This window comes from Sitophilus oryzae, unplaced genomic scaffold, assembly GCF_002938485.1.
Source record: "Sitophilus oryzae breed Bouriz unplaced genomic scaffold, Soryzae_2.0 scaffold_1396_pilon_pilon, whole genome shotgun sequence".
In the NCBI taxonomy this organism is placed as follows: domain Eukaryota; kingdom Metazoa; phylum Arthropoda; class Insecta; order Coleoptera; family Curculionidae; genus Sitophilus; species Sitophilus oryzae.
In genome coordinates this window covers 4,319,466-4,342,336 of record NW_022146055.1, presented here as the reverse complement: position 1 = coordinate 4,342,336, position 22,871 = coordinate 4,319,466, and the positions used below count along the sequence as shown (strand labels likewise).

The following is a 22,871-nucleotide window of genomic DNA, read 5'->3' as shown; positions in this document are numbered from 1 at the left end:
TCTACATGTGTTTTAACTGTTTGGAAGATTAAGAACTTTTCGTCCATACCTGTATAAAATTACTGAGTAAAAAAATATAATTTCCGTAACTTTTTACTTAAAAAATGTCTCTTGATAAAAATCGCTACGAGCAACCGTTTTCAAGATATTTAGAATGGAAATAGTCAACACCAGAAGAGATCAATATAATATATTGATATATTATGTCATTATTGACAAAAAATAAACAGGTTGAGTGGATAGTTATTTGACTGAAATGGTAAATTTGGGAAATTTTTATTTTTTTAAACGAATCATAAATTTTTCTGCGCAAAATGATGCTATAACAGTTGCTGTTAAACTTTTGACAAAAAAACATTTCAAATTTATGATTTCAGTCTAATAACTATTCAGTCAACATGTTTAATTTATGTCAATGATATATGTATTGATAATTTCGGTTTCAAATATACTCGTAGCGATTTTCACCAAGAGACCTTTTTTACGCAAAAAACGTAAATGTATATTTTTTACTCTGTAGTTGTATACAGGTACGGACGAAAAGTTATTATTCTTCAAACCAGTTAAAAATATGTAGGTGGCGCCCTCTACAAGTAGGAGTTATATTGACATTAAAATCAAATTTCTCATGTCAAAAAGCTCCTAGATACCAATTTTTATCCAAATATTGACGTTAATTCATAAATTATTTGGATAAAATAGAAATAAAAAAATTAAATTTTTACACCCTATATTTCCGAAACTAAGCATTATAGGACATAGATTTATACGAACTTTTTTGCTTATTTTTATCTGCAGAATATGCCGCTGAAGTTTCCGGAATACAGTTTGGACCACCCTGTATACATAACTATTTATTATATAAAAAAATTAAGAGTAGAATAGGTACTATTCTCAAAAAATTCAAATTAAAATAAAATTTCAGGGTATACAATTATTTAGTTTTCCAAGCCAATACTTTTTGTTCTTATTAAACTATTTTAGATTGGAATGGAAATTGTTGTTAATATCTTAGTGGATGAACAAAATCAGGCAATCATAACATTAAAGGAATTTATTATACAGAACTGAACAAACTTGGGATAAACAATTAAACCATCTATAAAGTGAAGACGGCCATTATTTCTACAACTTCGTCTCATGCATTCTTAACCACTGGATCTGGATAATATGTTACCTAATTATATTTTTGATATAGAAAATAGTGTTGCCACAGATTAGACAGGTTTGTAGATGTGTATTGGGCTAACCTCTGTAAAACCATCTAAGATACAGGCTTTGGTCAAAGCTCTGATACTGTTTGGTGAGTTATAACTCAAGAAAGGGGGACACAATAGACCTATAAGGTCGCGGTGATTAACTTCCCCTCCCAAATCTACAATTTTATATTGGAGCATTAATAAAACTAAAAGTTATTTTTTAAAACTAAATTTATTAACTATTGTTATCGGCTGATTTGTTCACAAAGTTCATGTCTACTTTGAGACTTGGCACATTTTAAATCACAAATTATCTTGTGTTTGCATTCAGCATCACACCATGGCGTTGTTGGCGACTGCCTATAATAATTCCTGGAAAGAAATTAAAATATATTTATAAAGTGTGTATCAAAATATACATAATAATTTTGCATTTTTTTTGGAAAATTAAACAATTGACGTTTAAAAGGGGGTTAAATACAAAATGGTACCAGACAGCAACAATACAATGAAAAATACATAAAACAACAATACAAATGAAGGAATACGAGGATGAATAACCGTAAACGATACGAGGATGAATAACCGTAATATCGGTACAATATATAAATAACCAAATATATAGAATGTTCAGTCATCGTTCAACGTCACGTCATATATTTTGTCGAACTCTCTCAGTCACTTGATAACCAGGTGAAAGAGATTGGTGACGTCATTACGGCATTTTGTAAATTACTGCATATATTTGTTTTAGTAATTGTCATTGTCATTTGATCTGGGGTTATAATTTTATTGAAGGACATCGATTAATGTCAAAATTAAAAATTGAGTATTGCTGTCAAAGAAAATTCAATTTTTTTATTGCAAAAATGTCTCAAAGATTTAACCAAATTGAACAAGAGCTTATTGGCAAGCTTATCAATTATTTTTGACGTAACGTTGAACGATGGTTGAACAGTCTTTAGTAAAAATTTGACTATACAGACCTGTAGAACTGCTGAAACAGATTCGAATTCTGTTCCATATCTTTGATCAGTTTGTCCCAATATTTAGGTCGTAGATTGGGCATCTCGTAGGCCTCTTTGGCAGAGTACAATCTGAACCAATTCGGAGGATTTTCGTTTTCATTAGCATCGGCCAAATCCATAGTCCATGTTTCGTGATCCAAAATTTCCTATTTTTTGGGGGAAAATAGAAAAAGGTCCTTTTAAAATTTTATGTCAATATTCATGTAAAGTCATAAGTTTGTCAATAGTTTTAATTTACAAAGATAACTTTTAAACGAAAAAGAAACGGTGTCAGAGTATCCTCTGAAACTACATACTGAAGTTTGTCGAGCCGAACCTCTTTTTAATTGATATAAAGATTTATCAAATATTCATACTAAAGCTTGATTTTCATGCGTCCGTTATCCGTTGATACGATGGTCCGACGGCGCTCTGATTGGTCATAGCGTTTTTGCGCCACTTTTCATCCGTAAATTTTTTACTGCAGTCCGTCAACGGAGAGAGATCGTATGATAACGGACGTTTTGACACTTTTTTGACAAATTTGATCTAACCTTAATAAAAATATAATAGTAGGTACAAGCGCTAGCACAGTCGGGAAAACGAGAATTTTCGTTTTAATCTCGTTAATTTCTTTAATATATCTTTTGCTATGCTCTCCTGAAGAGAGTTCGGACCGTTTGGCTGCCGGTAGACTACTACGCATCACATCTGTACAGGGTATCCCATTTTTGTGCGTTTTATTCGTTTATGAGTTTATGAGATACAATGATACGATTTTCACAGTACTTTGCTACTTCTTTATGAAACTAAATATGTTACACATAGATTTGTCCTAGTGTCCTTAGTTCTTGAAATACAGGGCGAATTTATGATGCGCAGTAGTGAACAGATGTTTAATACAGATATGATGCGCAGTAGTGAACGCAGCTTCTGCCGGTAGCCAGACGGTCCGCACTCTATTCAGGAGAGCATAGCAAAAGATATATTAAAGAACTTTCTTAAAATTCTCTCTCGAAAACGTTGCTAGCTCTCAGACTATATGTAAAACAGCAAAATCGTTATGGAAATGAAAATATAAAATGATACCAGTCACAAACAAATCGTATATCCGATGAACGGAGGCATAAAAATGCAATAAATTTTAAACCTGCGTAATTTTCTAACCAACCGAAGTCTTTAAATTCAACCAATAAAATTAATAACGTATCATCGTGTCGTCGGACAACGGATGCATGAAATTCAAGCTTTAACCGGACAGTTTTAATCATCCGCTGATGATGCTAACAGGTTTAGCGAAAGGCTCGCCCTGTGCAAAATTAAGTGTTTTGGTGTAGTGTGGTGAATTAGTGTTTTATTCCTCGAAAAAAGGTAAAATGTTTTTAGACGACAGACCAATCATCCACAGACAAAAAAATATTTTTTGTTATTTTATTTACAGGAATTATTAATTTTTGACAAGTTCTTATATTAAGAAGTTAATTATTTTAAACAATTATAATTTAGATGGCTATTATGATGCTGTATTTTCCGATCTTTTATTAAAAAGTAAGTAATTTTTAAAATTTAAAAACAAATTCTTTTTATTAAAAATGAAGTTTTTGTAACATATATTTTTTATTCTTAATTTACCCTGGTTGTTTCGTTATGATCGCCATCAACGTAATAGATTCGATAAGCTGGATTGTAGTTAGTGAAACTTGTTACAGAGGGGCCCAAATACGCCACTGCAGTAGGCCTACCTAATTAGAAAATAAATCAAATTAGATGATAACAACAAAGTTTGAAACAAAATAATTTAAGACGATCCACGCTTATATACAGGGTGGCCCATTAGTGCAAGGAAGTCCAATATCGTCGTTGTTGTCGAAGATATGAAGAAAAGTTGTATATAGATGTTGCATGGTTAATAATGGTGTATATACAGGGTGCTACAAATTCCAGATACGAGCATTGGTATCTCGGTAACTGTAATAGATACGAACATGGTTAAATCGGGGCAAAGTTGCGCTTTGGGATGTTCCTGTCCTTACTTTTAAGAGAATCAAAAAACTAATTGCACATTATCATAGCCGCTTTAATAGGGCTATCAGAGAGTATTTTTAGATTTTCAAATTAGCTAATAATTTGTAAGATACAGAGGCCAACTTATTTTTTTTAAATACGGACCTGTATTTTTTATTTCCCGTTTTGAAAGAACTCGGTCTCCTGAGTACAATGATATGCCACACTTTATACATTTTTTTTGTTTTGGGTACCTTAACAACAAAAAACCTATTTAATTATTATTTAAACTAATTTCAAGTCCGACTCTGGTTTTTTAATTATTTAATCTGATCATATTCATCGCAACAATATTGATCAGCGTTAATTAACATTGAATAAGGAAAATCGAGCCAATTGGAAGATTCAAATAAATTATATCCAGGTCAGCAATTTTTTTTAAGTTTCACCAATTAGCAATTAATTTATTTAAATTAATTTTAGGTCAGATATTATTTTTAACTTTTTTTATTGTGAATTTTAAATCTCAATGTGCGATCTAATAATATGCGTAATATTCATCGTAGTTATTATAAATAAATCAACTTCTACAAACTAGTTTCTAATGCTTTACATGTAGAAAGTGTGAAATGTGCTCAACATGTTCGAAATGGTTACCACCCTCCCTATTGCACAATTTATTTTTCGTTCAATTTTATTTATAGCTCTTTGAACTTTCTTCTTATACTTCCGAAAGCATTTTGTACTCTTTGTAAATGTTGAGATGTATTGATTTCACTTTTACAAATGACGTGAAGTACAAGTATAGCTAGAGACGTGAGAAATATAAAATAACACGTGACCGGTGCCAGTGGTGGACTAAGCTTGTCGGGGACCCGGGGCGGCGAAGCTAAATGTGGCCCCCGGTCTGTTCAGATAATGATATACTTCTAATGCACATTTTGTAAAAATTGAGTGACGTATGTATAATGGTTGACAAAATTCAAGTATTTATACAGGGTGTCCCAGGCTGAGCCTGCATTAGAAGTTTCTAGAGAATTACAATATCTAAATCCGAGATTTTGTGCATATCATTGTTTCACAACGAGACCTATCGATTAAAAATATTTTCAATATGGCGGCACTTTCGGAAGTACCAGAAGTTGACAGCAACTTTCTTATTTTAAATGGGTGACCTCATTTTTTATTACATACTTAAATTCTCTGTAAAATTTTACGAATAAATTTACCGTTTTTGAAGAAAAAAAAATATTTATAATTTTTCGAGGAAAAAAACTGCCTGTCAAAAATATTGTTGCGAGCCGGTGTGGACTCGACCTAACCTCACAATATGGCCCGCCCTCGGATGACCTTAACATCGCATAGACACCGCAATGATTCATTCGTTCGAGAAGAATCGAGACCCACTAGAATGGACTAGTACATACGAGAACATTCGAAAACCTTTTCTATGCGCCTAACGATCTATGGACTATTCTAGATTTCTTTTGCTGTAGGTATAAAAGCTGGCGGCAGTGGCCTAGAGAGGGCAGTTATAAATATACAGTTGACGCGCTAAAATTCAAAATAAATTCTTAGTTATAAATCGTTTGTAAATAGTTCTATAAGTCGTTTATCGTTATTAGTTTTGTTAATTAGTGTTAAATAAATAGTGTTTAAATAAATTGTGACTTTCTATCCACACGGAACCGACGAAAAACGTAACAATTGGTGTCAAGTGTGGCGTGTGTGATAGACTAGAAGAATAAAAGACTGACCATGGCTCTGAAAAAATTGTTGAAAGACTTGAAAGTGTCCGAACTGAAATGCATATTGGAAGAGAGAGAGTGCGAGATAGATGGAAAGAAAAGTATTTTGCAAGCTAGACTGAGAGACGTTTTGGTGGAGGAAGGTGAGGATCCTGACACATTTTACTTCGAGCTGGAAGGTGACCTTGACTCGTCATTGAAAAATTTACAAGACAATTTAAACGACAATTTGAATAGTAAAATAGCGTTAGAGTTTGAAGCCGACGTAGCCCGCCTCGTTCGCCTTGCGTACCCTGCTATGCCCGAAAATGTTATGGAGCGCTTAACAGTACAGGCTTTTATTGATGGTTTACGTGACAACGAGACAAGGCAAACACTTCTTTTAGCTCATCCAACGCATTTGGGAGATGCCCTAGCACGTGCCCTGGAATTTGAGGCCGCGAAAGAATGCTCTAGGTCTCTAGGATTTGTACGGGCTGTTGAGGAGAGTTCCGACAATTCCAAAGTGGAAAGGATTGTGCGGAAAGTACTGGATCAGTATATGAGCAAGAAGGGGGGACCGATTCGCTGTTGGAATTGTGGACAGATGGGAAATCGTTGCAAAGGAGAGAAAGAAGTGAAAGTCTTAAGGACGACTGTGGTTGGTGATAGTTGGCAAACCGAAGATCTTGCAAATGACCAAATCAGTAATCCAGAGTTGGGCTTGGTGATTAACTGGAAAAACGCGGACCAGAGACCAACGTGGGAGGAAGTTTGCAGATATTCGCCGAACGTGAAGTCGTACTGGTCCCAGTGGAATTCATTGGTAATAGATAACGGATTACTTCGCCGTGTGATTGAGAGACCAGAGGGACAAGAAGAGAGAAGGCAGATCGTCATTCCAAAGGAGAGGGTCCCGGAAGTCTTGGCGGAAGTTCACAATGGAACCAGCGGTGGACATCTTGGTGTTACCAAGACACTTGGCAAGCTGCGTGAACGGTTCTACTGGGTGAACTGCAAAGAAGATGTGAGGGCCTGGTGTAAGAAATGTGACATTTGCGCAGCCATTAATGGGCCACAAAAGCGTGGTAAAGCCCCTATGCGCCAGTACAATGTTGGTAGTCCCTTCGAACGAATAGCGATCGACGTGGCTGGTCCTTTCCCGGAGACGAACGATGGCAACAAATACATTGTGGTAGTAATGGATTACTTCAGCAAATGGGTCGAGGCCTACGCGTTGCCAAATCAAGAAGCGTCCACGATTGCTGATGCCCTTGTTAAAGAATGGATCTGCAGGTTTGGTGTTCCCATGGAGCTTCATTCAGATCAGGGAAGAAACTTTGAGTCCAATCTGTTCCAAGGCGTCTGTGAAGTCCTGAACATCCGCAAGACCAGGACGACTGCTCTACATCCACAATCCGATGGGATGGTTGAACGCATGAACAGAACTATCAACCGTTATCTGGCCAAAGTAGTCTCTGACCACCAAAGAGACTGGGACAAATTTCTTCACCTGTTCCTGTTGGCCTACCGTTCATCCGTCCAAGAATCTACAGGGCAAACTCCAGCCAGCATCGTTATGGGACGGGAAGTGCGCCTACCCTGTGATCTGAAATTTGGTTGCCGACCGGGAGAAGAAGTCGCCGGAGAAGATTATGTCCACACACTACGTCAAAGGATGGACGACATTCATCAGAGAGTCCGCCTAAATATTCAAAGTGCTAGTGACCGAATGAAGGAACACTACGACATTCAAGCTGAGCATGGAGGATACCAACCAGGGAAGTTGGTGTGGCTATATAACCCGCAGAGACGTCGTGGGTTATCTCCGAAGCTACAATCCTCGTGGGAAGGGCCATACGAAGTCATGGATAGAATTAATGACGTCGTATACCGTATCAGAAAATTGCCAAAAGGAAAACCGAGGGTAGTCCATTTCAACCGTTTGAGCCCCTACCAAGGCGAAATAGAAGATCGTGCTGGGACCGTGAGAACCTGCAGCTTTGATCCCCCTGATTCGGAGATGTCCTTTGACGATTTCATGGCCCGATACAACAGCAGTGAGAAGGCTCGCTATGGTGTAACCAAAGAAGATCAACGAGACCTCTTTTCCGTGCCTCCTGATTATTCGCTCGCTCATTGTGTGGCTCGAGATTTGCGGATGTCCAGAGGAATCGCTGCGACGTTCAATGAGAAGTTTGGGCGTGTCGGAGAACTACGCCGACAGGATCCAGAGGTTGGAAGCGTCTTGAGGCTAACCGACAATGCACATGGTCAAGCAAGGCACATCTTCTACCTGGTCACCAAGGAATGGTCCCCGAGTAAGCCGACTTATCTCAATCTATGGAAGACCCTGATTGAACTGAGAGAAGCCCTGCTAAACAACAACATTGCACGATTAGCCATTCCGAAGCTGGCGTGTGGACTCGATGGTTTGAGTTGGCGTACAATCCGGAACATGATTGAAGTCTTGTTCAGATTTACGGGAATCGAGATCCTCGTTTGCTGCTACAACCCAAAGCTGAGATCGGGAGAGAAAACTGTAGACTGCTATTTCTACCAGACTTCGCAATGTACCAGGGGCCAGCTTTGTAAATACCTTCATTCCGTGTACATCTCGGGACGAGCATGTGCCTAAGAAGGGGGCAGTGTTGCGAGCCGGTGTGGACTCGACCTAACCTCACAATATGGCCCGCCCTCGGATGACCTTAACATCGCATAGACACCGCAATGATTCATTCGTTCGAGAAGAATCGAGACCCACTAGAATGGACTAGTACATACGAGAACATTCGAAAACCTTCTCTATGCGCCTAACGATCTACGGACTATTCTAGATTTCTTTTGCTGTAGGTAAAAAAGCCGGCGGCAGTGGCCTAGAGAGGGCAGTTATAAATATACAGTTGACGCGCTAAAATTCAAAATAAATTCTTAGTTATAAATCGTTTGTAAATAGTTCTATAAGTCGTTTATCGTTATTAGTTTTGTTAATTAGTGTTAAATAAATAGTGTTTAAATAAATTGTGACTTTCTATCCACACGGAACCGACGAAAAACGTAACAATATGTATATAGCCTAAACGTCAAACTTAGTGATTGTGGCTGTGGACTGTGCCATAAAGAGAAGACATGTGGCTAATAGCCACTGGCTATCTATGTCAAAAATTAAATTGTCCGAATGTCATATAATAATGGCCGCAGCTGTCATGGAAGTCTCTTCCTATATTTGTACAACTGTAATGTATTCATTTGTATATAATTTTTTTTATTATTTTATTGCATTTGATTTTTAATATTCAATGTTTTACCCCACGTCATTGTTAAGTTTGAAAGCTTACCAATATTGTAACGATGAATAGATTAAATATTTAAAAAAACAGAGCCGGACTTGAAATTAGTTTAAATAAATTGTGTTCAAATGTCCGAAACAAAAAAAATATTAAATGTGGCAAGTAAGCAATTAAGCATACTCAGGAGACCGAGTTCTTTCAAAATTTGAAATAAAAAATGCAGGTCCGTATTTAAAAAAATTAAGTTGGGCTCTGTATCTCACAAATTATCAGCTAATTTGAAAATCTCAAAATACAGCCAGATAGCCCTTATAAAGTGGCTATGAGAATGTGCAATTAGTTGTTTGATTTTCTTAAAAGTAACGACAGGAAAAAATAAAATTCATTTTCAAAAAAATCCGTTTTTCCCAAAAAACTCAGCAATCCTTGAATTTTTTAAAACTTTTTTGGTTTGGTTTGGTTTGGCTTGGACATCTTGGTGAACATCCCAAAGCGCAACTTTGTCCCAATTTAACCATGTCCGTATTTATTACGGTTACCGAGATACCAATGCTCGTACCTCGAATTTGTAGCACCCTGTATATCAATAATAGCCAACAAATATTTAATATTATGATAAAGTTTTAAGTTTATTTTAAATTTGGGGTACAAAGAAAAATGTGGGGTCCAATTTAAAAAAAAACTTAAAAAACTTTATCATAACTTTTTTTGGTACACCGTATACAAGAAAATATTTATAGGATATGCACCTTTTTAAATCATGCTGTATAACACTTTATTTTATTTTTGACAACAACGACGATATTGGCTTCCTCGCACTAAATAGGCCACCTTGTATACTTATCTTTCAATGATTCTTAAGAAAATGAAGAATCATTGGAATATAATAATAATAATTTCCTTACTGCGATTTTTTTTGTCGTAAAACACTTCGAACTCGTCTGCATGACTGTGACCATAGAACAGTCCGGTGATAGTACTCTCGTACCGATTAACGATATCGTGGAAGTTTCTGGACCAAGCCTTCAAACAATCTTCACTTCCAGGTGCAACATGCCCTAGAAATCGTCTTATTTTTACGAACTAACCACTTACAAAATATCATAATTTAAGTACCTATGATGTGCACTTTCTCATTGTTATTTTCGGCTAGTTGAAGTTCGTTTACCAACCATTTTAGTTCACTGGCTGGATCAGTACCATTGACAAATAACCACCTACAAGAATAATAAAAAAAATATTTAAAAATACTTGTGGGTCCGGCGGTGAACTCCCCAGGACTCCAGGCACACGATTTTTGCATTTTTCTTATTTGATCAAAATGTAACTTTTTTTGAATAAAAAAATATGTGTGCACTATGTGCGCATACTTATTTAAAGTGAAACTTCTACAGTTATTAAACAGCTATTAAATTGAAGGATTTGAAGGACATGTTTGAATAAGTGTAGTTTGAGGTGTTGAAAAAGTAACAAACTAAAAAATATTTTTTTATGTGTAACAAATAGTTTTTTACGTGTAACAGATAATTTTTTACGCGTAAAAATAGTTTTTTTTTTCTTGTAACAAACCATTTAATACGTGTAACAAATAGTTTTAGATGCGAGAAAAAAATAAACAATTAAAATATGAATATTTTTGACGTGGACTGCTCACAATAATTACACGGCGCGCGTCGCGTCACTACGTATATCTTAGCCGTAGACTGCCCTTACCACTTTTCATCTCGCGCTTGTGTGTCATGCCCGTCTCGTTAGCTTATATATCACGGCCTTGAATTTTTACTCCCAGCGCGCGTAATGAAGTTTCTCTTAAATAATGCATAATTATCAGGGCCGGCGGAAGGGAAATATTGAGACCGGGCGAATACCCTACCTGCCCCCCCCCCCATAGTTACCATAACAACTAAGCATATTTTTTGGCTTTTTGTACAGTAAAGCGTTGTTTGTTATGTTACTTTAACAATAAAATTTCACTTAAAGGTACTTCAAAATTCTTCTCTTCGTTCAATCTTAGTCCGCGGTTGTTTTTTCTATACCGGGTGCATCTTGGAAGTTTTATTTTTTTAAATAAAAATCGAAATTTGGTATGTTAGTATGTGACATAAATTAGGATTGATTGACGTATTAATTTTTTGGTCACTTCCTGTTTGAACGAAAAACTATTGATTTTTAAATGGCACCGTCGGCATATTTCTGGTTTATTCGATAGAAAATGACACTCTAAGTAGAATGACATATCATATGTCAACTTTTGACATTTTTGCTCAAAAAATCATATTTTAAATGGAACAAGTGGCTCATTTGCATATTTGGAAAAATAATTTTTTTCGAATAATTTTGTCCACACACTTGATATTTCGAGTCAAATTGTCGTTATGAACCGTATGTTACAATTTCAAATAATCCATATGCGAAAATGTCAAAAGTTGACACATTATGATATGTCATTCTATTCAGATTATCATTTTCTATCGCCTAAAGTAGAAATATACCGAGGTTGCCGTTTAAAAATCAAAAGTTTTATTAATTTCCGGTGAAAGAGGAAGTGATCAAAAACAATTGAATACGTCAATTAATCCTAATTTATGTCGTATACTAACATACCAAATCTCGTTTTTTCATCTGAAAAAATAGGAGGGAGCCAGTTTTGAGACGCACCCTGTATATAAATGATAAGTATAAGTGATCTTTGAAAACATTACTATTTAGTTGCAAGCAATTGCATTATTTTTCTATAAGAATTTAAGAAAAAATTCTTATCTTTTTCACAATCAATTATTTCGTGCAGAATCAGTATAGGTATGGTCAGATACAGTTTTGTCGGCTTCAAAATGAGGATCAGCCAGTGTTTGAGATTTGAGATGCATTCATTTGCCTTGCTTTAATGAAAAATTTCTACGATTCTGCTACCATTTATCATGTATTACTACATATTCAATCCAGAACAATCAAAATCACCAAAAGATTGATATTTTTCCCACTACTGTTAATAAATTAATGAGGCAAACTTACAAGCTCTTTTTTGATAATAAGGATATCGGGATCCTATTTAGCTTCTTGCGAATGAATATTTGTCTCATATAATTTTAGGGCAGATCAGCCATTAACAAATAAAGGGTGTGGGTAGTAGACAAAGTGCAATTTTGAGCAACAAGCAGTCTAAAACTGTCAATTTTTCTGGCTCTTGACCCAAAACAGTTTGTTTAGAGAAAATTTATTAAAACAAGAATTATAGAAAGAGAAGGGTTATTTACAAAAAGTTGATAGCTTTTCAGTTATAAGTAAAATACCACGAACAATTTTTATAAAATATTTTAGTTGCTGGCGTGGCGCCCCTCACATTAGGCGCCCCGGGCGACCGCCGGCCCTGATAATTATGCACCGAATTTCACAATATTTTAATTTAATTTTGGTACTATTTGGGGGAGGGGGCTCATATTTGACGTTACGTTAAACATAACACCATAGATAAATGAAACAAGTTTAGATTGGAAAGTGCCCATAAGGACAATGTAAACACTATTTGGCGCTATTCTTGCAACGGTCGCGACCCAAAACTTTTAAAAATTTCGGAGCGGTTCGGCTTTTTCCGGAATTATATCGCCAAATATTGTTTATTCAAATTTATTATTATTTTCGTTTAATTTTATAAATAAAATACAGTGTATTGCATACAAGAAACTTTATTTTATACATATAAGGACGCATGTATGAAATACCTATGAAACATTGGAAACCGACGTTATGCCACGATCCACGTTGGTTTTTGCAGTTCACAGTTCACAGCACAGCTTTTTAAGTTTTTAATGCCACTTTTTCACAATTATCACCGGTTGGAGTAAATAAAACTTGAATTAAACTCACAAGATAGCAATAATTACTTTGAAAATGGACGTTATAAACACTTTTCGGAATTTCTTTAATGAGAGCGGTTTAGATTTTGAAAGATTATTATGATTTTTGAAGATTCTGACTTTGACAAGAGAAAATTATTTCTGTTTTTGTTTGCCGTTGTTCTTAGCGACCGCTATAGCAGCGCCAGATCGCGTATAACGGTCGCGACCCAAAATAATTTCGCGATCCAAAATTTTTACGGGCTTTCCAATCTAAACTTGTTGCATTTATCTATGCATAACACATAGATAAATGAAACAAGTTTAGATTGGAAAGTGCCCATAAGAACGATGTAAACACTATTTGGCGCTATTCTTGCAACGGTCGGGAGCCAAAGCTTTTGAAAATTTCGGAGCGGTTCGGCTTTTTCCGGAATTATATCGCCAAATATTATTTATTCAACTTTATTATTATTTTCTTTTAATTTTATAAGTAAAATACAGTGTGTTGCATACAAGAAACTTTATTTTATATAAGGACATGTATGAAATACCTATGAAACATTGGAAACCGACCGACGTTATGCCACGATCCACGATGGTTTTTGCAGTTCACAGTTCACAGTACAGCTTTTTTAGTTTTTAATGTCACTTTTTCACAATTATTACGGGTTTGAGTAAATAAAACTTAAATTAAACTCACAAGATAGAAATAATTACTTTAAAAATGTACGCTTTAAACACATTTCGGATTTTTTTAATGAGAGCGGTTTAGATTTTGAAAGATTTTATAATTTTTGAAGATTCTGACTTTGACAAGAGATATGGACAAGAGAATATTGTATATGCATTATTTCTGTTTTTGTTTGCGGTTGTTCTTAGCAACCGCTATAGCAGCGCCAGATCGCGTACCACGTTCGCGACCCAAAATTTTGACGGGCATTCCAATCTAAATTTATTTCCTTTATCTATGCGTTAACACATAATTTGACATAACATAGGCAGAAGAAAAGACAATTACACTATTGCCATTTATACTAAATTTTCTGTGATGCACATTAATCAAACAGACAAAAACGAAAAAAAAGAGTGAAACCAAAGCAATCAAAACTTGTGTGTAACTGGTGCAGTAAAAAATAACTTGTGTATTAAATAATTAATTAAACTATAAAACTCAACTCACCAACTAAGTGAATAACAATAGTTTGTGTTCAGAGAAATCAGTCTAAAACCTGGTCTTAAAAGAACTGAATAAAATGCCCCGTGTTGCAGGGTATTTCCAGTACTGGATGGCAGCCATTTTAGCCAGTGATTGGCCAGTTCTTCATACAACCAGGATATAGAATGGGACTCGTCTTGCATCCAAGGTGGTGGAAAACTAAAAAGAAAAACATACAATAATTAAATGAGAGATAAAATTGTCATTAATAATTTTTTGAATGACAAAACTTATGCTTACTTGCCAGCTGGAGCTGATTCGTGATTACCAATTGCAGGGAAGACAGGTTTGTCCGGAAACATTTTAAAAATCATCTCCACGCTGTCTTTTATGACGTCCAGATTGGACTGTTTGGTTTGTTTCCAAACATCGTGCGGTGGTAGATCGCCAGTCCAAATAATATAGTCCACATCCTAGCAAATAAGAGAAAGAATCAGAAATTTCGTAAAAAACGTAAAACAGTGGTTAGTGTTTAATAAAAAATAAAAATAAATTATAAAATAAAACACTACGTTTAAGTTTTAGAGTTACTTCCTGGAATGTATTATTGATTATTGGGTTCATTATTGATTTTTTTATTTGGACACAAACATAATTAAAATATTGACCACAAATAAAAGTGAAGTGAAACTTCTTTGCGCGCGATGGTAGTAGAAACTCAAGGCCGTGACACAAGAGCTAGGATCACGAAAAGTGGTAATGATCGAAAAAGTGCTAAGCCAATGAAGTTGAGATGGGTCTTAAGAAGGAGCGTCGTAACTCGGGCCCTATGTGAGCTAGGGGGTTGAAATTCGGAATGTAGATCAGTTTTTCATATTTTGATGACGTTTCGTGCACTGCAAAGTTAGATACTACGACGTTCCGTTTACATCTTTATCAGGGTGGGACTAAGGGTTTGATATTGAAGAAAAATGTGGGTCGATTTCGGCATAATTGGGGACGGGCTACAGGATGACGTCTTCGACGTTTCGAACCGATGCACAGTGTGAAATTTTGACGTTCTAGGTGGAATTAATTCGATTTACCAACTTTATTCCAGGTCCTAAGTTATTATAAAATTTATTCAAGGAATGCCCATTCATCAATAAAAAAAATATGTTTATTTTTAAAATCAAGCTTATCATAATGCTCATTACTTTATCTTTCGGACAAATCGATAAAATCATCTAAAATATCTAGCCCATTTAAGCTTGATTTTCATGCAACCGTTATCCGACGATACGATGACACGATATTAATTTTATTGGTTGAATTTAAAGACTTCGATTGGTTAGAAACGGTTAACCAACCGAAGCCTTTAATTTCAACCAATAAAATTAATATCGTATCAACGTATCGTCGGACAACGGATGCATGAAAATCAAACTTTAGTCAAATTTTGCAGGCGTTTTAGTGAGAAGTGTTTCCTTTCACGGAATAACTACATCGATATTATTTTTATATTAGGCCTATACATATACATGGTAAGCTATCATTTGTTAAAAATATTTCTGCTACATATAGTTTGACTGAAAAGAAATGTTAAAGTACCTGCAGTTAACTATGAAAAATTGTAATTTAGCTACTTTAAATATGTTTCTGTTACATAATACCACAACTTTGTCATTTCTTGAAAGCCCACTTATTATAGCATACGACATAAAAACATTAGCTGCGTTTAGGTGCGCTTTAGCTATACATATATATTTTTTAAGATGGCTGCGCGCTTCACTTGTACAGTACGTCTGCTGGATCTGTGTCTATGAAAGGAATGCGGACAAAAAACATTTAAATAAACAGCAATATATTTTATACGTCGACTTGACGAGTACGTCACCGCAAATCGCTCCGCCCACTCATTTTATTGGCTACTTGCAAATTTGTCAAATTTTTATTGATGGGACGCGTCGTCTATTTTTTTACGAAAAACATCGAGAGAATATCGTTTCCTTTCTCACGGATACCCCATAGCTACAGAACGGACAGACGTACTGTATATGAGGTTTGGATTTCTAACACTCCAAAGAAGCTGCGAAGCGCTGTGGTGAATTTTATATTGGAACGCTTTGATTCTAGTAATCTTTCAAGAGCTGTCAAAGAAAATATAAGAGTTTCGGCCAGGATGTTTTGTCAGAAAATCGAGAACAAATGGAAAAAGGCAAATAGGCATAAACATATCTTCTTATCTAAAAATTCTGATTGGTTAAGGGGAGATTTTCGATTATCTGTATTAGCAAGAGTACCAAAATGAAAGAAAAACCTCAAATACAGTCTCTTTGTGCGGTGCGGTTTGTCGAGAAATCAACAATTGATTATTTTATTTTCTTTGATTGTATGATTTTCTCATAGTTTGTTTTTCCAAATCGGTTTGACCCACAAAAATTTATAGTGTATTTTGCTTGTATATAGTTCTTTCTTATTTGCCTTTCTTATAGATTATGTATTTTGGTTCAGCAACGCCACATTTTGTAGAATTTTAGACACTCCGTATATTAAACTCCGTAGTTACTCACCTCAAAACTATTTTTTAATCAACAAAATTTTTTATTAAAAATAACATTTTATGAATCACTGATAATATAGTAAAAAAGTTTCCCATATGTACCAAACATTATGAGAGATCCTGTATATGCACTACTACGATTATTTGGGTGTATGATCTACCTTGCCTCGATAAAATTTGTATAAAAACTTATATAAAAACGAAAAAGACTAATATTTCATTAAAAGAGTCGCTGAAATATTTTTTTCCAGATACACCCCGTAAATTTCACACTGTGCGATGCCTCTAAATGGACGAAATCATCAGGATTTTTCTTAATTATGTGTCGATTGGAACCGAACTCGGCACGTGGATAGAGATACTGAATGTAGTTCTCAGACGGACAGATAGAAGTAAGATGAATTTTCACTTCAAATATGCGAAATAGTGCATTTTATGTTAAAAAAACTATGTCGATATGATCGAAAAAAAAACGGTTTCCATATGGGCATTAAAATAACTCATAAAAATAATCTTTTGTTACTAAAGCTTTACATACTGTTCTAATTGATGTATAGTTGTAAAAATATAAAACTATAGAAATAAGTTTCAAAAAATAAATTATTTACCGGATGTTCTAAGGCTATGTGGTTAAGCATATTCTCCAAAAGGCTTCTGGGAGCATCGCATTTTTGATATGAACCCCATCTGAAAGAGAAATAGATCAAACTTGGATGTAGTCTTTGCTTGGATCAAACTTATATTTTACTTTATACCACAGAATAGTTTATACCATGTTTATACATATTTTAATCTTTATAGACAATAGTCGACGTAGAAAATAGTAAATGGAAATGATATCGATGACAGTCCCCATATAATTTTACATATAAAATGACAGCGATCTTTATTTCAAAGCCATCACTGGCAACTGGGTTTAGTTAGAAAATATGTGATTTGTGATATGTTAAATATTAAGGTATGTTGCGTACCTACCTCCCTGCAGAAATTCTTTCTTCGTCCTCCTTAGGGGTACTGTGTGACCGACAGCAGAGTGGTTCTTGGCAATTCACCACGGATCCAACAACATAATCTGGATCGTAATGAGTGTCCGATAATTGTAAAACTTTGAACACTGGCTTTCCAGCCTAAAAATAGAATAGGTATTCATTCAAATAAAAATTCAATTTTCTGGAAACAAAATATTAATTTTTGATTTTATAAAAGTTGCGTTGGGGGTACGTATATGCATAAAAATAGAAAATATTATTATTGTTTTGCTTTATATATCTTTTGTTTTTTATACAAAACGTTTCTGGTAAGCTCTAAGGGCCCTAAGTTAATTCACTAAGATTTGGTGTGGGTCGTATGCCTAGAACTAGAGATATAGTACAGGGTGTCCCATTTTCATGTGTTTATGGGGTTTCTCGTTTATGAGTAGAAAGACAAAGATGCGGTTTTTACATTATTATGCTACTTTTTCATGCAACTACACATATTTGTTCTAGCTTCCTTGGTTCCTGAAATACAGGGCGAATTTAAAAATGTTGATTTTTTCGATTATTATGCCGCGGAATTCTACGTGAAAAAATCTATGAGACTCAGTTTTCACCTTTTCGATAAGTTATAAGATAACAGAGATACGAAGGGGGTCGGAAAATGCAACATTTTCAATTTCGCCCTGTGTTTCACGAACTAAGTTGGCTAGGATGTGAAAACCGCATCTTTGTATTCAGTGTCGATTACTGGTATTATATTTGCATTTTGCATCCTATTCATAAACGAGATCCCCATAAAACGCAACCCGTACAGTTTGTCCCATTTTGGTTGAAATCATAGGGTATCTATGTTATTAGTGAAGATAGAAGGGTGCGGTTTGCACAACTTGTGTCCCACTTTTTTTGATGGAAAGATGCTGCAAACGGAAGATGCTGCAAACAAAATTTTCATAGCCCTCTTCGTTTCTGAGCTACACTGTCTTTTCGAAAGTTTTGCAATTTGGGACACCCCCTGTATCTCTGGTATAAAGGTATCGAGAAGGCGAAAACTGCTTATTATAGAACTTTTTACGTAGAATACAGTGGCGTAGTCTGTTTGGTTTGGTTTGGTTTAAACTTTTAGAAATGTTCTTACTCTTAATAATTTAGCATTGCAGTAAATAGTGAAAATAAATATAGAGTGATATATATATATATATATATATATATATATATATATATATATATATATATATATATATATATATATATATATATATATATATATATATATATATATATATATTTCTGAGAAGCTTATGGCAAGACAGATCATATGATTTATAAATATATAGGGTGTTCCATTTAAAAAAAACATAACTTTAGTTCATATTTTCAAAAATATTTTCTGGTAAAAAACAGACTACGCGAAGGTATTCTACGTAAAAAGTTCTAGTTTTAATCTTCTCGATAGCTTTAACAATAACAGAGATACAGGGGGTGTTCCTAATTGCAAAATTTTCAAAAAGACCCTGTAGCTCGGAAACGAAGAGGGCTATGAAAATTTTGTTTACGGCATCTTCCGTTTGACAAAAAAGTGGGACAGGTTTGTGCAATTAGAATTTTTAGAATTTAGAATGAGTGGTAGGGGGGTTAATCACTTCGACCTTACAGATCCATTGTGTCCCCCTTTCTTGAATCATAACTCATCATACAGTCCCAGGGCTTTGACAAAACCCAGTATCTGGGACGGTTTTATAGAGGGTAGTTCTCCATCTCCAATATCAGTCGTACCAAAATTCATGGCACGAATGGTTGTCGTCTCGGCGCACTCAGTGATGAGGTGTACTGGTGTTTCACCATCTTCCCCACAGAATCTGCATTCGCCGTTTCTTCTTAGTTTCAATCTACTGAGGTGTTCATTGATGAGACAGTGTCCTGTTAAAACCCCGTGACAATCCGAAGATTGTTCTTACTCAGACCCAGGAAGATCTGTGATTTTTCTTGATCATAAGCCCTCAGAAACTTCTTCGAGTGTCTTAGACCATTGCAAGATTTCCATTCCAGGTTGCGGATGGAATCTTCCAAGTTCTTGAGTTCCGCCTTGAGTTGGTTACCACTTGGAAAGCAGAACGGTTCTGGTCCAGTTAGTGGAGTGTTGGCTCCTTTCCTACCTAGATTATTTGCTTTCCTTTTTGAGGGTGTTCCAAGCCCCTGATCTGACAATTCTCCCAGTACTAATTCCGTTAGTGAACATTCTAATCATTGTCACATTGGCATATCTACCAATGACAATGTGCAGTGGTGTTAGATCTAGAATGACCTCCATTGCTGCTGTTGGACAGGTTCTCATGGCTCCTGTGATGCAAACACATGCTAGTCTCTGGACTTTGCATAGGTTTAGCCTTGCCGTCCGTTGCTCTAGTTTTAGGTTTGTGCAAACCGCACCCTTCTATCTTCACTAATAATGGAGATACCGTATGATTTCAACCAAAATGGGACACCCTGTACATAGAAATCTTATTACCAGCCGGTGCGGTAGCGCAAATGAATTTCTCCCGGTAGGAAATCGAAGAAGACACCAATAAAGGTACTTTTGAATTACTGCCTAATAAGTCAAACCAATAGCACGAGTTTTTAAACGATGTTTTTATCAATGTTAAAAAAACTTACTACTAAAAGAAAACCAACAAATTATTGAGTATTGAGTTGGGTTGGTTATGTTACATAAAAACATGTATTAAGGTAAGTGTACCAGTAATCGGCACTGTATCAGTGTTCGCCACTTTCTTTGTCACATCACAGTTTTAGTTCATCACAGTTAGGAATTTTTATATATTTATAAATTAATTAAATATTTAATTTTTATATATTTCACAGATTAGAAATTATTTAGTCGATTTCGCAACATGTGCATTTTATAATAATGACAGCTATTACAAAATGCACATGTTGTAATTCGCTTCTGCATTACTTTTTGGTACGTGATTGGGAGTATGTTGGTTCTATGCAAGATGCAAGTTATAATAGATTAGATGCAATATAATAGATTAGAAGTATACAAAATAAAGTTTAATTATGCACGTTTTATATTAAATAACTTGTATTGATATTAAAATTGCTGTCTTTAGGCGATTATAGAAGATTTAAAGAATATTTTTAGTTTATTTTCGTGTGCCTATTACTAGGCCTAATAAAAGCACATATGTATGAAGGTTACTGGTGCATGGAAGTAAAAATTCTAATTGCGTATAGATTAATTAGTTTTGATAGTATGTCTTAGACCTTATCTTTAATGGTGCTATTTTAAGCAGTAAGAATATACGTACCAGTCTCCGCCATACCAATTTGTTTCGGGATTTTAAAGAAAATATATGTTAGAGATAACGAATACCGGGACATGGTGGTGAAGATTTCTGGTATTATTAGATAATATGGTAAGAAAACTTAAATATTCCGCAGATAACACGCGTAAAACGATTGAAGCTGTTAATAATGGTTGATCCATTAAGAACAACTTTGTGAAATAAGGTTATTGTACAGACCCTATCGCGATAAAAATGGGACCACAATCCGTTTTAAGCCTACAACAGGAAAACATCTTAATTGATAATATATGGATAATAGATAAATTTCATGCCTCTCATTATATCTTTCAGGAACTTAAATATTATCGAAACCTTCGAAAAAGGAGATTCAGAAGAAAAACTAATATTTAACTTAAAACAAAACTGCAAAGCAAAATAAAATTTCGATAGAACAAACAACTTTAACAATCAGAAAGAAAACAAGTATTAAAAAACAAAACAAACCTTCAAGAATATTCTCAAGTGGGCATGATCCAGTGCATGAAATGTAAGAGCTGGGTGCACGAAAAATGTACTGGAATAAAAAAGTCTTGAAAACAACAATTGTTCATATTAAGTAAATATTAATTCCATATTTACTATAAATACAGTATGTCATTTAAATATGACGATTACTCGGACACGATAATGACAATAACTGGGACAATTGCATTTAAGGGGTAACGAATACTGAGACAATGTGTACTTAAGAAAAAAAAAGATATATAGCGATAATTGGGGCTACAGAAACTTAAAAATATGACCTAGAATAATGACTGCTCACAAATTAAATTATTACCATAAGCAATACCATATAATTTGGATATATCACCATACGTATTATAGGGTATTATGAACTTTTCTTAATGTGACGAGCACTGGTACATTTACCTTAAGTCGTTTTAAGTAAAATAAGAACGGCATTAATAAACCGGAATTAATCCTTCCTTAATATTTTTATTCAAAGCTTGAAAATGATCCTTTTACTGACGTTTGTAGAAAAAAAAGTATTTTACCGTCATCATTTCAGATTCTATTAAATAACCTTTGTAACATTTTCCGCTGTGATTCAGAATATGTAATTAACTTTGTCGATTGTTGCTCTCTCTGACTGCAAATTACCCGTTTGATGAATTAATCTCATATTATTTCGATTGTTGTAAACAAATTATTAAATTATAATATTGGTAATTTACAAACGGGTAGCCTCTACGCATATTTAAATTGTTACAATCGTCTATTCTGTTCTTTATTGTATTGTTCTCGCATTTCCCACCGTTTACCAGTTATCCATCATCTTTTGTTGGCTATAGGTCGTTTAAAAATGTTTGATCACAAAAGTTCTGTTTTAGGATTCTAAAATTCTAAAAAGTAGGGTTAATATTTTATGTAAGAAGTAATCATCTATAAGTAATACAGGCGTTTTGAATAAGCATTCAAATAATAAAACATTAATAAATCGCAATACTATGGATTCAGGGGAGCGCCGCTCAAATGGCTTAAGTCATATCTTGACAACAGAAGGCAGCTTGTGAGGATTGATATGTCTATGCCTTCTTGTAAGCCTATAGAATGTGGTGTCCTTCAGAGTTCAGTACTTGGCCCTATTTTGTTTCTGATGTTTATCAACGACATTGCAAATCTAGACATCAGCGGTAAAATTTGCCTCTTTGCGGACGATACTAGTTTCACTTGGAGCGGCCCAGATGTTACGGCACTATATAATACTATATCCAGTGACTTACGCACCATTAAATCTTGGTGCGATTCTAATATCTTATGCCTCAACCTATCAAAAACTAAAGTT

At 34.8% G+C, this 22,871-nt stretch overlaps 1 protein-coding gene across 1 annotated transcript in view; it reads right to left on the bottom strand.

The window, feature by feature from the left end:
• Positions 1-1,412: 1,412 nt before the first annotated feature.
• Positions 1,413-22,871, bottom strand: part of LOC115875899 (sphingomyelin phosphodiesterase-like) — a 37,999-nt gene continuing 16,540 nt past the window's right edge. The window contains exons 6-14 of the mRNA XM_030891464.1: positions 17,737-17,888; positions 17,370-17,448; positions 14,520-14,692; positions 14,244-14,438; positions 10,344-10,444; positions 10,133-10,285; positions 3,839-3,948; positions 2,186-2,373; positions 1,413-1,571 (exon numbers count right to left, since the gene is read on the bottom strand). Coding sequence (XP_030747324.1) covers positions 1,445-1,571; positions 2,186-2,373; positions 3,839-3,948; positions 10,133-10,285; positions 10,344-10,444; positions 14,244-14,438; positions 14,520-14,692; positions 17,370-17,448; positions 17,737-17,888 — 1,278 coding nt within the window. The 3' untranslated portion in view covers positions 1,413-1,444. The remainder of the gene's footprint in view (positions 1,572-2,185; positions 2,374-3,838; positions 3,949-10,132; positions 10,286-10,343; positions 10,445-14,243; positions 14,439-14,519; positions 14,693-17,369; positions 17,449-17,736; positions 17,889-22,871) is intronic.